The 15,370-nt window shown below is 41.7% G+C and overlaps 1 protein-coding gene across 1 annotated transcript in view; it reads left to right on the top strand.

The window, feature by feature from the left end:
- Window positions 1-15,370, top strand: part of COL4A1 (collagen type IV alpha 1 chain) — a 150,436-nt gene that overhangs the window by 83,391 nt on the left and 51,675 nt on the right. The window contains exons 3-11 of the mRNA XM_082859485.1: window positions 10,040-10,129; window positions 10,234-10,278; window positions 11,314-11,358; window positions 11,466-11,528; window positions 12,009-12,062; window positions 12,213-12,239; window positions 13,598-13,681; window positions 13,768-13,830; window positions 15,278-15,313. Of these exons, the coding sequence (XP_082715611.1) occupies window positions 10,040-10,129; window positions 10,234-10,278; window positions 11,314-11,358; window positions 11,466-11,528; window positions 12,009-12,062; window positions 12,213-12,239; window positions 13,598-13,681; window positions 13,768-13,830; window positions 15,278-15,313 (507 nt within the window). The remainder of the gene's footprint in view (window positions 1-10,039; window positions 10,130-10,233; window positions 10,279-11,313; window positions 11,359-11,465; window positions 11,529-12,008; window positions 12,063-12,212; window positions 12,240-13,597; window positions 13,682-13,767; window positions 13,831-15,277; window positions 15,314-15,370) is intronic.

Raw genomic sequence — 15,370 nt, 5'->3', positions numbered from 1 at the left:
CCGCCTCTCCTCTCCTTTGCACGGGTGGCAATATTTCTGCCATAATGTCAAGCTGCATGGTGTGGATGAAGCCCAATGGGGCCTCATCCCAGAGCTTTTCCATGACCCTGTGACACTGATCGGAGCCTTCCCACCACTTTCCCAGCAGTACTGGTATTCAGGAAATGGTCCTGCAGATGTCTGATGGTTGCTGGGCTCAAGGAATTGGACTTGTGGAATTTCTGGCTCAGTCCTGAAGTCACCCATTGACTGTGACCCGTCATCTGAAATAGTTTCCCCATCACTGGAGGCTTGGTGAGCTCTGGCTCCAAATGTGAATACTTTCGTCCCATCAATTATTTGCAGTTTTGCTTGGAAATGGAAATCTCAAGGCACCCGATGACGGAAAGGGAGAGCTGATTCAGTATCACGTCCTGCCCACACTGTCTCTCCCTGTGGCTTCTCTGGCCAGTTGTGGTATGTTAGCCAGTCTCCGTGGTGCCCACAGGGCTTTGGATTGGGAAGGGGAGGCCTGGGATCCCCTCCTGCCCAGCAACCATATTTTGTTCCGTTTTAAAGCTTTTAGGCTACGTAGATAGAATCCTACCTCATCCTAAGCTCATGTGATGCTACTGGTTATTTCATCATCCAGTTACCAACTTTTACTGAGTTCAAAGTTCGTGCCAAACGCCGAATGAATAAAAAATATCCCTGCCTTTAAAGTATTTACTCCGGAGAGATGGACACCCAACTGCAGAATCTCTGCAATCAACGTCCCTTGTTGGGTGCATTGTGCTTTCTGATGGATGAACAAGCACATGTAGATGTCTCTGCCCAACAAGATGGTCCCCCGTCGAGAGGGGGCCCAGGTCTCGGGCAGCATCTTTCCTTGGGCGTCAGTACACTGTGAAGATCCATGATCATATATTTTTTATTTTTATTTTTTTGGCTGCTCGGGTCTTAGTTGCAGCACACGGGATCTTGGTTGCAGCGCACGGGCTTCTCTCTAGTTGTGGTGCGCAGGGTTCTATCTAGTGTGGTGCGCAGGTTCCAGGGTGCATGGGCTGTAGTTTGTGGCACGCAGCTTTGAAGTTGAGGTGCGTGAGCTCAGTAGTTGTGGCGCACAGGCTTAGTTGCCCCGCGGCATGTGGGATCTTAGTTCCCCGACCAGGGATTGAACCCACGTCCCCTTCATTGGAAGGTGGATTCTTTACCACTGGACCACCAGGGAAGTCCCAATGATCATATTATTATTAGTTTTTTGAATTTTATTTACTTTTTATACAGCAGGTTCTTATTAGTTATCTATTTTATACATATTAGTGTATACCTGTCAATCCCAATCTCCCAATTCATCCACCACTACCCGCCCCCCAACACTTTCCCCCCTTGGTGTCCATATGTTTGTTCTCTACATCTGTGTCTCTATTTCTGCCCTGCAAACCGGTTCATGTGTACCATTTTTCTAGCTTCCACATACATGCGTTAGCATACGATATCTGTTTTCCTCTTTCTGACTTACTTCACACTGTATTGACAGTCTCTAGATCCATCCACGTCTCTACAAATGACCCAATTTCATTCTTTTTTATGGCTAAGTAATATTCCATTGAATGTATGTACCACATTTTCTCTATCCATTCGTCTGTCGATGGGCATTTAGGTTGCTTCCATGACCTGGCTATTGTAAATAGTGCTGCAGTGAACATTGGGGTGCATGACTCTTTTTGAATTATGGTTTTCTCAGGGTATATGCCCAGTAGTGGGATTGCTGGGTCATATGGTAGTTCTATTTTTAGTTTTTTAAGGAACCTCCATACTGTTCTCCATAGTGCCTGTATCAATTTACATTCCCACCAACAGTGCAAAAGGGTTCCCTTTTCTCCACACCCTCTCCAGCATTTGTTGTTCTGATGATGCCCATTCTGACTGGTGTGAGGTGATACCTCATTGTAGTTTTGATTTGCATTTCTCTAATAATTAGTGATGTTGAGCAGCTTTTCATGTGCTTCTTGGCCATCTGTATGTCTTTTTTGGAGAAATGTCTATTTAGGTCCTCTGCCCATTTTTGGATTGGTTTTTTTTTTTTAATATTGAACTGCATGAGCTGTTTATATATTTTGGAGATGAATCCTTTGTCCGTTGATTTCATTTGCAAATATTTTCTCCCATTCTGAGGGTTGTCTTTTTGTCTTGTTTGTAGTTTCCTTTGCTTTGCAAAAGCTTTTAAGTTTCATTAGGTCCCATTTGTTTATTTTTGTTTTTATTTCCATTACTCTAGGAGGTGGATCAAAGAAGATCTTGCCGTGATTTATGTCAAAGATTGTTCTTCCTATGTTTTTCTCTAAAGGTTTTATAATCTCCAGCCTTACATTTAGGTCTCTAACCCATTTTGAGTTTATTTTTGTGTATGGTGTTAGGGAGTATCCTAATTTCATTGTTTTACATGTAGCTGTCCAGTTTTCCCAGCACCACTTATTGAAGAGACTGTCTTTTCTCCATTGTATATCCTTGCTTCCTTTGTCATAGATTAGTTGACCATAGGTGTGTAGGTTTATCTCTGGGCTTTCTTTCCTGTTCCATTGATCTATATTTCTGTTTTTGTGCCAGTACCATATTGTCTTGATTACTGTAGCTTTGTAGTATAGTCTGAAGTCAGGGAGTCTGATTCCTCCAGCTCCGTTTTTTTCCCTCAAGACTGCTTTGGCTATTCGGGGTCTTTTGTGTCTCCATACAAATTTTAAGATTTTTTTGTTCTAGTTCTGTAAAAAATGCCACTGGTAATTTGATAGGGATTGCATTGAATCTATAGATTGCCTTGGGTAGTAGAGTCATCTTCACAATATTGATTCTTCCAATCCAGGAACATGGTATATCTCTCCATCTGTTTGTGTCATCTTTGATTTCTTTCATCAGTGTCTTATAGTTTTCTTAGTACAGGACTTTTACCTCCTTAGGTAGGTTTATTCCTAGGTATTTTATTCTTTTTGTTGCAATGGTGAATGGGGTTGTTTCCTTAATTTCTCTTTCTGATCTTTTGTTGTTAGTGTCTAGGAATGCAAGAGATTTCTGTGCATTAATTTTGTATCCTGCAACTTTACCAAATTCATTGATTAGCTCTAGTAGTTTTTTGGTGGCATCTTTAGGATTCTCTGTGTATAGTATCATGCCATCTGCAAACAGTGACAGTTTTCCTTCTTCTTTTCCCATTTATATTCCTTTTATTTCTTTTTCTTCTCTGATTGCCGTGGCTAGGACTTCCAAAACTATGTTGAATAATAGTGGCGAGAGTGGACATCCTTGTCTTGTTCCTGATCTTAGAGGAATTGTTTTCAACTTTTCACCATTGAGAATGATGTTTGCTGTGGGTTTGTCATATATGGCCTTTATTAGGTTGAGGTAGCTTCCCTCTATACCCACTTTCTGGAGAGTTTTTATCATAAATGAGTGTTGAATTTTTTCAAAAGCTTTTCTGCTTGTATTGAGATGATTCATCTCAATATATGATGAGATGATCATATAGTTTTTCTTCTTCAGTTTGTTAATATGCTGTATCACATTGATTGATTTGCATATATTGAAGAATCCTTGCCTTCCTGGCATAAATCCCACTTGTTCATGGTGTATGATCCTTTTAATGTGTTGTTGGATTCTGTTTGCTGGTATTTTGTGGGGGTTTTTGCATCTATATTCATCAGTGGTATTGGTCTGTAATTTTCTTTTTTGGTAGTATCTTTGTCTGGTTTTGGTATCAGGGTGATGGTGACCTCATAGAATGAGGTTAGGAGTGTTCCTTCCTCTGCAATTTTTTGGAAGAGTCTGAGAAGGATGAGTGTTAGTTCTTCTCTAAATGTTTGCTAGAATTCACTTGTGAAGCCTTCTGGTCCTGGACTTTTGTTTGTTGGAAGATTTTTAATCACAGTTTCAATTTCATTACTTGTGATTGGTCTGTTCATATTTTCTATTTCTTCTTGGTTCAGTCTTGGAAGGTTATACCTTTCTAAGAATTTGTCCATTTCTTCCGGGTTGTCCATTTTACTGGCATAGAATTGCTCGTAGTAGTCTCTTAGGATGCTTTGTATTTCTGCGGTGTCCGTTGTAAACTTCTCCTTTTTCATTTCTAATTTTATTGATTTGAGTCCTCTCCCTCATTTTCTCGATGAGTCTGGCAAATGGTTTATAAATTTTGTTTATCTTCTCAAAGAACCAGCTGTTAGTTTTATTGATCTTTGCTATTGTTTTCTTTGTTTCTATTTCATATATTTGTGCTCTGATGTTTATGATTTCTTTCCTTCTACTAACTTTGGATTTTGCTTGTTCTTCTTTCTCTGGTTCCTTTAGGTGTAAGGTTAGATTGTTTATTTGAGATTTTTCTTGTTTCTTGAGGTAGGATTGTATTGCTATAAGCTTCCCTCTTAGAACTGCTTTTGCTGCATCCCATGGGTTTTGGATCATCGTGTTTTTGTTGTAATTTGTCTCTAGGTATTTTTTGATTTCCTCTTTGATTTCTTCAGTGATCTCTTGGTTATTTAGTGATGTATTGTTTAGCCTGCATGTGTTTGTGTTTTTTATTTTTTATTCCTTGTGATTGATTTCTAATCTCATAGTGTTGTGGTCAGAAAAGATGCTTGATATGATTTCAGTTTTCTTAAATTTACTGAGTCTTGATTTGTGACCCAAGATGTGATCTATCCTGGAGAATGTTCCATGTGCACTTGAGAAGAAAGTGTAATCTGCTGTTTTTGGATGGACTGTTCTATAAATATCAGTTAAATCTGTCTGGTCCATTGTGTCATTTAAAGCTGTGTTTCCTTATTAATTTTCTGTTTGTATGATCTGTCCACTGGTGTAAGTGAGGTGTCTAAGTCCCCCACTATTACTGTGTTACTGTCGATTTCCTCTTTTATAGCTGTTAGCATTTGCCTTATGTATTGAGGTGGTCCTATGTTGGGTGCATATATATTTATAATTGTTATATCTTCTTCTTGGATCGATCCCTTGATCATTATGTAGTATCCTCCCTTGTCTCTTGTAACATTCTTTATTTTAAAGTCTATTTTATCGGATATGAGTATTGCTACTCCAGCTTTCTTTTGATTTCCATTTGCATGGAATATCTTTCTCCATCCCCTCACTTTCAGTCTGTACGTGTCCCTGGGTCTGAAGTGGGTCTCTTGTAGACAGCATATATATGGGCCTTGTTTTTGTATCCATGCAGCGAGCCTGTGTCTTTTGGTTGGAGCATTTAAATCCATTCATGTTTAAGGTAATTATCGATATGTATGTTCCTATTACCATTTTCTTAATTGTTATGGGTTTGTTTTTTTAGGTCCTTTTCTTCTCTTGTGTTTCCCACTTAGAGAAGTTCCTTTAGCATTTGTTGTAGAGCTGGTTTGGTGGTGCTTTTAAGAGTTCTCTTACATTTTGGTTCTCTGTAAAGCTTTTGATTTCTCCGTTGAATCTGAATGAGATCCTTGCCGGGTAGAATAATGTTGGTTGTAGGTTCTTCCCTTTCGTCACTTTAAGTATATCATGCCACTCCCTTCTGGCTTGTAGAGTTTCTGCTGAGAAGTCAGCTGTTAACCTTATGGGAATTCCCTTGTACGTTATTTGTGTTTTTTTCCTTGCTGCTTTCAATAATTTTTCTTTGTCTTTAACTTTTTTCAGTTTGATTACTATGTGTCTTGGCATGTTTCGCCTTGGGTTTATCCTCCTGGGACTCTCTGCACTTCCTGGATTTGGGTGGCCATTTCCTTTCCCATGTTAGGGAAGTTTTCAACTATAATCTCTTCAAATATTTTCTCGGGTCCTTTCTCTCTCTCTTCTCCTTTTGGGACCCTTATAATGCAAATGTTGTTGTGTTTAATGTTGTCCCAGAGGTCTCTTAGGCTCTCTTCATTTCTTTTCATTCTTTTTTTTTTTTTTTTATTCTGTTCCGTGGTAGTGAATTCCACCATTCTGTCTTCCAGGTCACTTATCCGTTTTTCTGCCTCAGTTATTCTGTTATTGAGTCCTTCTAGTGTATTTTTCATTTCAGTTATTGTATTATTCATCTCTGTTTGTTTGTTGATTAATTCTTCTAGGTGTTTGTTCTATAATTCTTCTAGGTCTTTGTTAAACATTTCTTGCATCTTCTTGATCTTTGCCTCCATCCTTTTTCTGAGGTCCTGGATCATCTTCACTATCATTATTCTGAATTCTTTTTCGGGAAGGTTGCCTATCTCCACTACATTTAGCTGTTTTTCTGGGGTTTTATCTTGTTCCTTCATCTGGTACATAGCCCTCTGCCTTTTCATCTTGTCTATCTTTCTGTGAATGTGGTTTTTGTTCCACAGGCTGCAGGATTGTAGTTCTTCTAGCTTCTTCTGTCTGCCCTCTGGTGGATGAGGCTATCTCGATCATATTATTTTAAAATAATATAAAAATAATTATTATTAATAATAAAATAATAATTATTTTTAAATTATTTGAAAAAATAATTTAATATTTGACTGAAAGATAGTGATCCCATGTTGGCTATTGAAACAAGCATAACAGGCCTCTGACAGTAAGATCTTTGAAGACTGCTTACTCTAGATATATTTTGTGTTAATTTCAGTTTTTGTTGTTGTTAATGATGTTATCCTATATTATCCTTAGAACCTTCACACTATTTCGACCTCACCATCCTGAGGGCTTTATTAGTATTTGGATTTTTGACTAAGATTTGAAGGGGACTATATTCTAGCATTGGATTTCCATCATGAACTTGTTTCTACAGGTATTTTAAGAGGAAGGGAAATAATTGGGTATTATAAAAAAAACTCTTTTATTCCCACATTTTATGGATTTTTTTTTTTAAAAAGGTATGTCCTTCTCTAGATAATTGATGATGCAAAATTTGTAAGTTGCTTCATGCACGAAACTCTATTTCATGCCTAATTTAGAATGGCTGATTTTGATGCCAGGATTATTCTCCATAGCTGTGTTCGTTCGTCTATAGCATTGTGTTTTTTTCTCCTCAAATTCTGAATTTCATCATTTGAGGATATAGTGATTGTCACTTCCATGGTTGGTATATAAACTTTTCAAAAATTAGTACAGTACACTGCACTGACGTTCAAGAATAAAACCATCAGATGCAGTTGCCTCAAAGCATTTTGGGTAGTATTATACAAGCTTCTTTTTCTCATCTTCCACTTTAAGTTCTTGCTGCTGTGGTAACAGTGGTTGTGGATCTCACTTGGGCTGCCATATCGTCTTGGACCTTGCCTCCAGCACATCACGGGAAAGAGATGACTAAGGGGACCTGTTTCTAGGGGATTTTAACTCTGCACATTCAGCCTTGAACCCCAGCGCACGAGTGGCCACAGCTGCGGAGTCTGGCTTAGAAAGGACCGGCATGAAAAGCCTTTGCACGATGTGCCCAGCTGTTTGCTTTTTCCGTAAACCTCGTGGAGATTTGCTGAAAGCTCGGAGGAAGAATTGGGCCCATGTGCAGTGTGTGCTGTTTGCCAGCTAATTGTATAGCTGATTGAATGCTTATCCTGTCTGTTTGCTCTACTCTGGTGCCCAGAATAGCCTTGGACGGGGTATGGGATATTAGATTATTCATGTGTACTTTTGTCTGAACAAAAGATTAGGAAACTTAAAAAAAAAAAAATATGTGCAAGATGGCAAGAGCCTTGTTCACGGGGGCGTCGCTTCCTCTTCAGCTACTTAATTTCAAATCTCTTGGGATATGGAGCTTCCTTAAGTGTTCCGGTGACACTGGGGAAAGAATGTGGGCCTGTGGTGAAAGCCGGGACTGGGAATTCAGATTGCTGAATCCTGTTCCCAGGAGCACGCGGGGGTCACCCAGTGACATGTGACGCGTCCGTGAAGCATCAGAATCCCAATTTCCCTATCTGTGAAATGGACATAAAAGGGGCTAAGTCGATGTGGGCGAACTATTTAATATTTGCTGGGAACCAGCTTGCTCTAGTGACCTAGAAGAAACACAGACGGAGGTAGAGGTTGACCTCATTTCTATTTGTGGCTTCAGTGCTGACTCAATGAGAAACTTGTAGAAATCAGCTCATCTGGCTCTGGGTCTCCATGCAGTCAACGATGACACTGAGAATTATAAAATCTTATCTGCACTGGGTCTCCTAGTGATACTGCCGATATTAACTGAGTACTAAGATATGCCGCCAAACGCGTTAGGAAGCTTTTCTGCTGATGTGCCTTTCGTATTTCCTTCGCATCTCATGCCAGGTTATTCGAGGATACTCAGTTCAGTGTTCACAGGTTTTAGTCAGCGTTTCAATTCTATTTTGGGTAGAATTTTCCCACATCTGAATCAAGGGAGGAGGTTGATATGATGTCAGCGTACAATCCGTCTCCAGCGCCAGGATTTTGTACGTTTGTATCTGCTGTTATTTTAGGTTAAGAATGAATGTATTTAAGTAGCTTTACATTTGAACAAGCCTTGGTCTGAGAATGTTTTTCTTTCCCGGGCCTCAGGGAGGATGAGCCAGTGTTCTGTGTCAAGTCCTATGCTGGGCTCTGGGGAATATTAACATCTGTTCTTCCTGGTTGATCCCTCGATGCAGCTGGTCCAGAGGGCTGGGCCAAACTGCAGGACTTAACTTTCTTTACTCCATTTAGTATCTGTTGGTCTCCTCTAGAGTTTGAAACAATCTCTTTCCCATTTATTCACACACTGTTTCTGGCTTCCTGCCTTTTACGCTTCCAATGACTCCCACGACCTGTGGAGGTCCAGCGATTGGAGACTGAAGTTCAGAACCACGTTTCTGCATTTCAGAAAACGCAACAGACGCACAAGTCACCAGCAAGTTCTGGGACTGGCTGAGTGGTTTGGAAAGAAAGATGACTTTGGAAGTTTGGGTTCTGTGTCCTTTCATTTATGCAATGTTGAACAACTTTAAGTCACTTTTGGTAATGTGCTATTTTGGGTGGTGAATGTTTATGTGATGTAAGGTATAGCTTGTCAGTTTATTTTTTACTTTGAACTAACATAACTGTAGGGAAAGTAAGGAATCCTGTCTTTAATCTCCAACATGTCTTCTGTTTTTGAAAATTGGCTGAAGATGCTTACTTAATCTACCCAATTTACCTTGTGAGGTTGCACCGAAGTCCACATACTGTGAAGAGAATAGATTTTCTTGAACTCCTGTCCTGATTTTAGGCTATTTCATACTGGCAAAAAGTGTGGCCGTCTTCCTCAATATCCTTAATCAGGCCACTGGGTCACTGATGCTTGCAGAGGAAACTGTTTCCAGTATCAAACGGTAACGCCTCATCTCTCCACGTTCTTGTCCCCGTTGTATTTCTTCTTCTTAGTGTCTTGTGCTCACATGGCCTAGATCTCCATTCTCTGACATCCAGCCTGAATTGTCTTTGCCTGTCTCTTCACACATTCATTTTCCTTTCATCCTTCAAGGGCCACCTCAAAGCCAGAATCCCAGCCACGTGTGTGGACCCTAAATAATATTCATTATGTTAAGAATACATTTTATTTCTTTTTGCTCCTCGAGGGCAGAGACCGTAATTAAACCTCGAGTCTACCTTTGCAAAAAAAAAAAACCCAGTTTTTTAAGAGATGCTTATGCAAACCCATCGTCAGACTGTTCATTGCACAGAAAAGTCTCAGCATCTTGCCCTGAAACTGCCACCGTGAGCTCTGCCTACACACCTCCTAAAGGGGAGCCTTGACTGATGTCTGCTCACAGAATCTCAGTGCTTTGTCTGCCAACAAGAAGAAGATTCCACTCATCAAATGAGGTTGTAAGCCATTCAGTGAAAAAAAATCCCCAACTATCTGTGATTTTGTTTCCCCAACAAATTACTTAGCCTTTAGAATACAGTATATAGAAAGCATTGGACCAGGGATCACACGTGACATATCCCTTCCCTCAAAAGAGCTAAAAAAGAGCAGAGAGAAGTCTCCGAGATGGGACGTAGGTGGCAGCGTCTCTTTTCAGATGCGCATGGTAGGCTGGTTGCTGGGTGATGCTGAGTGAGGCTGATTTCTCCTTCCACCTGCCCTTGGTCTGACTTGCTCTTTCGTCCTCTGCAGGGAGAAAGAGGTCTCCCAGGGTTACAAGGTGTCATCGGGTTCCCGGGAATGCAAGGACCTGAGGGGCCGCAGGGACCACCAGGACAGAAGGTGAGCTTGGCTGTCGTGGGCGCAGGGGCTTGGGGGAGCGGACTTAAGATGATCTGTGCTGCTTTTGCGACGAATGGTCATTGTGGCATGTCTGTCTGTTCCAGGGTGACACCGGAGAACCAGGACTGCCAGGAACTAAAGGGACAAGAGTGAGTACGATTGTCATGAAGTTGGTAATGACTGTGGGCGGGATCTGATACAGGGGTGCTTCCGCAGGGAGGGCCCTTTACCCTCCCCACCCCCAGACAGTCCCGAGGGGCATCCTATCCCCTCCTTCCTCTGTGCCCCCTCCCTCTGCCTCTGTGCTTGGAGCCCAGACAGCGTGTGTCCTGGGCACGAGGGCCCAGGATGGGTGGAACCCGCGTCCTCGACCTCCAGTCCTGCCCCTGGAGCTGCTCACTTCTTGTCCTCTGTACACGTGTTTTCTCTCCTCTCTCCTTCCTCAAGGATTCCTGTAGGCGTATTTAATTGGGGGAGGGGGGATGACACGCCTACAGGTCTTTGAAGAAAGATGTCTTCATTTAATGTGAAAAGTGGTAACGTGTTCAGAGCTGCATTCCCTCTTCCGTCTTCACGGTCTGCTTTCTTTGCTACTCCCGTTCCTGGGACGTGCAAGCAGGGAGACCTTTGAAAGCAGAAAAATAGGAAGACACTGTAAAATGTAAACATTTTAATTCTGTTACTTAGTGGAAAGGGAAGTGTGCCCGCTAACCCGCCTTCCTGGGTCTTTAGGGCAGAAGATAGGGGATAACATTGTAACTGTTTGGGATGGAGAATACCTGGATTTCAGCCAGAAATAACTTGGATTTTCTTCCCTCAATGAACTGATTTATGCCATACACTCTACTTCCCAACTGTTTGAGATTTTAATGTAAATTTATCTATCTATCTATCTACCACCTAGAAATTACAAAGGATGAAATGAGGGCAGAGTTATTTTGTGGATGTGCAGCCTTGAGTTTACAAGTATTTAATTGTCAGCTTTTGAGGATGAAGAGTTGCTACCGAAACGCCAGGCCATCTGGCTACCTGGGCTAGACCCTAAGATGCCTCCCTGTCTGCTTAGGGCCAATGTTCCAAATGTCAATAATTAGGGTCCGACATCCTCAGCCAGGTGGATGCAAGTGGAAGGAAATGATGTTCTCCCACACTCAGTGAAAATGTTTTCATCTCCATCCTTACAGGGACCTCCAGGAGCATCTGGTTACCCTGGAAACCCAGGACTTCCTGTATGTATATAAAAGGCACCTGCTTCCTTTATAAGATGTTTGATGTGAGTTATGGCAACATCAGTGATTTTTCTAATTTGGCTACTTGTTCACCTTGTTAATTGCAGGGTATTCCTGGCCAAGATGGTCCTCCGGGTCCCCCAGGTATCCCAGGATGCAACGGGACGAAGGTAAATTTAGAACCGGGAGCCTCCCTGCTTGGTGTGTGTTCATCTAACTTTGCACCTGGAGAAGTCAGGCAAAGTTGTCCCGTGAACACAGTTTTAATTGCCACAGTTGGAAAGTTACTCGTCTTACACCTTTCTTTATTTGGTGAGGAAACACAGTTTTCCCACGTTTAATGTTCAGGAAAGACATCATTGTGCCTTTCTATTTAGTAGACTTTTATTCTAAAATTGCCTTAAACGCTAAATTTCTCACCTGTAATCTGTTACTAAAGCAAATAAGAAAATGCTATTATTAATTCTTGTCTCTATTAATTAAATTCTCCAATATTATATTTCTTCTATCATGAAGCAGCACTGAGCAATAGAGCTTGTAACAATTTTTAGAAAATGATTTTCACCAACAAATGAAGCATGCCTGAAGAGTAGGGTGGGGTAACGGATGGGAGCACGGCCTTTGAGAGTGACTGTCTGCTGTCCCCCCAGGGTGAGAGAGGGCCTCTGGGGCCTCCGGGTTTGCCTGGATTCGCTGGAAATCCCGTGAGTATTGGGCTGTTATGTAAGAATTTCTTCGGTGCTAATTTCTCTCTTCTCATTCCATTGCCTTTCTTTTCCTTTTTTTGCCCTCATATCATAATGCTAATGTTGTTTTGAGAAAAACAAAACTGATACCAACTTTTTCTTTCCTAGGGGCCACCAGGGCTGCCGGGAATGAAGGTGCGTTATTTTATTTTACCGGATTCATCCCAGGCTCTGTTTCAAACAGATGCCATAAAAGTAACTTTACTTTAAATCACTTTGGTTGATTGATTGCCTAGTAACCTATTTGTCTAAACTCTGCTACATTAAAAGAGTACTTAGGTCCTATACACAGACTTAAATTTTAGAACCTAAAGTTTCAACGCTAGGCACAGTTTCTTCATAGGAAATAAGCAGTGATGGGAAGCAGGGTGTGATGGGAAATATTAGTGATGGGATGTGAGTCCCTGATACTCCTCGTCCAGAGCCATGGGTGGGGCTGTCGACAGGACTCTGCAGAGAAACAGAACCAGTAGGACGTGCATGGAGATGTTTGTGTATTATGTGTGTGCCGTACGTATACAACAGGCACATATAAGGATAGCTAGAGTGAGTGAGAGAGGGAGATATAATTAAAATATATAATATATTTTACATATTATATAATACATAATATAATATATTATTGTATATCAATTGTATTATATGTTGATTTATATGATATAATATATATAATACATAATATATATTATAATATTTAGTTATATACTAATTTAATTATATATTTCAATATATAATATAATTAAAATATATTGAGATAAAGTAAATTCCTTATTTTAAGGAGTTAACGTGATTGTGGGAGCTGGCAAGTCCACAATCCGTGGGGCAAGGATGCAGGCTGGAGACCCAGGGAAGAGCGATGGTCGGGTTCAAGGGCTGTCTGTAGGCAGAGTCCGCCTTCCTCACGGGAGTCCGTCTTTTTTCTCTTAAGGCCTTCAACCCATGGGGTGGGCCCTCCACCGTGGAAGGTCATCTGCTTTACTTCAAAGCTACTGATTTAAATGTCCATCTTATTTAAAAGTACTTTCACGTCAACCTCAGACTGGTGTGTAACCAAGTATCTGGGTACCGTGGCCTGGCCACGTTGACACCTAAAACATATTCTCACTGCTTTTCCAAACATGATCGTGCTGGGTCTTTTCTTGAAAGAGAATCCTTCTGCTGTGAGGACAGCCTGTGGTCACATAGCCTTTGGACCAGAGACCGGGCCCCTGTCTAGAACTCCTCGTGCCTGGGGGCCCGTCCCGTGGAAGTATCACACATCCTTCCGTTCAGTGGTCTCCACATTCTGCCCTGGTTGCAGCCCCCTAATGCTGATCGTTAAGACATGTGAACCCAGGAGACGGCCGGTCTGTTTATTCCAAGCTTAGACGGAGGCTAAACCCCAGACTTGGGCTGGTTCCACACCAGCAGTGCGTGCCTCTTACGCCATAGGTTTACATTCTCTTTACATAAATATCAGTATTTGTGACTTTATCTTATTTTTCATCCCTTAGGGAGATCCAGGTGAAATACTTGGCCATATACCAGGGACCCTGTTGAAAGGTGAAAGAGGATTTCCCGGCCCCCCAGGAACACCTGTAAGCATTTGCTAAATAATTATGAGCACCTGCCGAGTCTGCTCCTGGTTTGCATTTTAATTCTTTTCTTTCTCAATGAATTATAGGGTTCGCCGGGACTGCCAGGGCTGCAAGGTCCTGTTGGCCCCCCGGGATTCACTGGACCACCAGTAAGTTTGGGGGGAATACCCCTCGGAGGCATTCAGAGAACAACTGTGGTGAGGGGTGAAAACTTCACACAGTGGTGATCGCTCTTAATTTGGATGTGAGAATGAGCTTCTATCTTTTTGAAACATTTTTTATTGGAGTAGGGTTGATTTACAGTGTTGTGCTAGTTTCAGGTGTACAGCAAAGTGAATCCGTTATACATACAAGTATATCCACCCTTTTTATTAGATTCTTTTCCCATATAGGCCATTACAGAGTATTGAGTAGAGTTCCCTGTGCTCTACAGTAGGTGCTTATTAGTTCTCTATTTGAGCTTCTATCTGAAGGGGTGTCTGATTGGCACTTATGGTCCACGTATCCCCAGAGCTGTGGGAAAAGGATGCTAATGGTACCTCATGCCGAGACATCCCACAGGGACAACATGTTGATTTTTCGTGGGGCTGCGTGGATGTGAGCGCATCCTGTGAGGAGGGGATTCAGAGACGGGCAAGGCAGGCCCTGCCCTGGACCTTCCCTTGTGGTAATGCAGTCACAGCAGAGGGCCTGCTCTGTTGGGGGCTGTGGCCCCAGACCAGGCTGTGAAGAAGCTGCAGTGTCTCTGGGACAGAGACTAGAAACTGAGCATCAGAGAGAACCTCCCAGGAAGCTCTGCTCTGACATCAGCCGTCCCTCGCAGCTGATAACCCTGAGGACGAGGGTGGCATCAGCCCCTTCTACTCACACATTTTTGGGGGCACAAGAGACTTAATATTAACAGCACTTATTTGTCGAGCGCCGCGTTTACTAGGAATGAATGATGTGCCTGGGTTGGCCATCCCCACTCCAGCCTGCCTGAGAGTCCTTGAGAGATTTTCAGGCTTTCTTTTTAAATTTACTCTTTTTTTAGGGTTCAAATCCAGCAATTCTTCTATCCATTCCTGCAAGATGTAACCTCTTTTATATTCTTGTAACGGCCTCCTTTTCATGAGGAAAGAATGACTAGTTTCTCCTTTTTAACGATAATAGAATGCATTCTAAAATTTTGTTGCAAACACAGGAATTTGGGGGACTTCATACCATCTACCCGCTTAAAGAATTCATTCAACTTTTAAAGAGCGGCAGCAGTTTTCAAAGTGGACAAACGTTTCCACACTAGAAACGCTAAGGCTTGTCAATGGTTTGGCTGGTTTCATCCACCGTCTGATAGCCCAGCAGATGCTCAGATCAGTGCATTCCACAGGCCAACCCCTAGGATTTTGAAGGGTTTCCATCCCTGTTAATAATTGTCCTGAACTAATTTCTGGTTACTTTCAAAGGTTAACAGTTCTATAGCACAGGAAAAATATTTAAATATTTAACAAATAAATTATCACCTTAACCGTGATATCTGAAGATAACGTCAGTACAGAAAAGCATTTAAAACTTACCAGGGTTGTGAACTATATTTAATTAAAATGCTCTGTCCTACAGGGTCCCCCAGGCCCTCCTGGCCCTCCAGGTGAAAAGGTAAAGATTATTTTTCATTTGTCTTTCTTTGACATTGATATAAGACTATCGTGAAAT

Source organism: Leucopleurus acutus (assembly GCF_964270905.1).
Source record: "Leucopleurus acutus genome assembly, chromosome: 18".
Taxonomy (NCBI): domain Eukaryota; kingdom Metazoa; phylum Chordata; class Mammalia; order Artiodactyla; family Delphinidae; genus Leucopleurus; species Leucopleurus acutus.
This window is presented reverse-complemented; position numbering and strand designations above follow the sequence as displayed.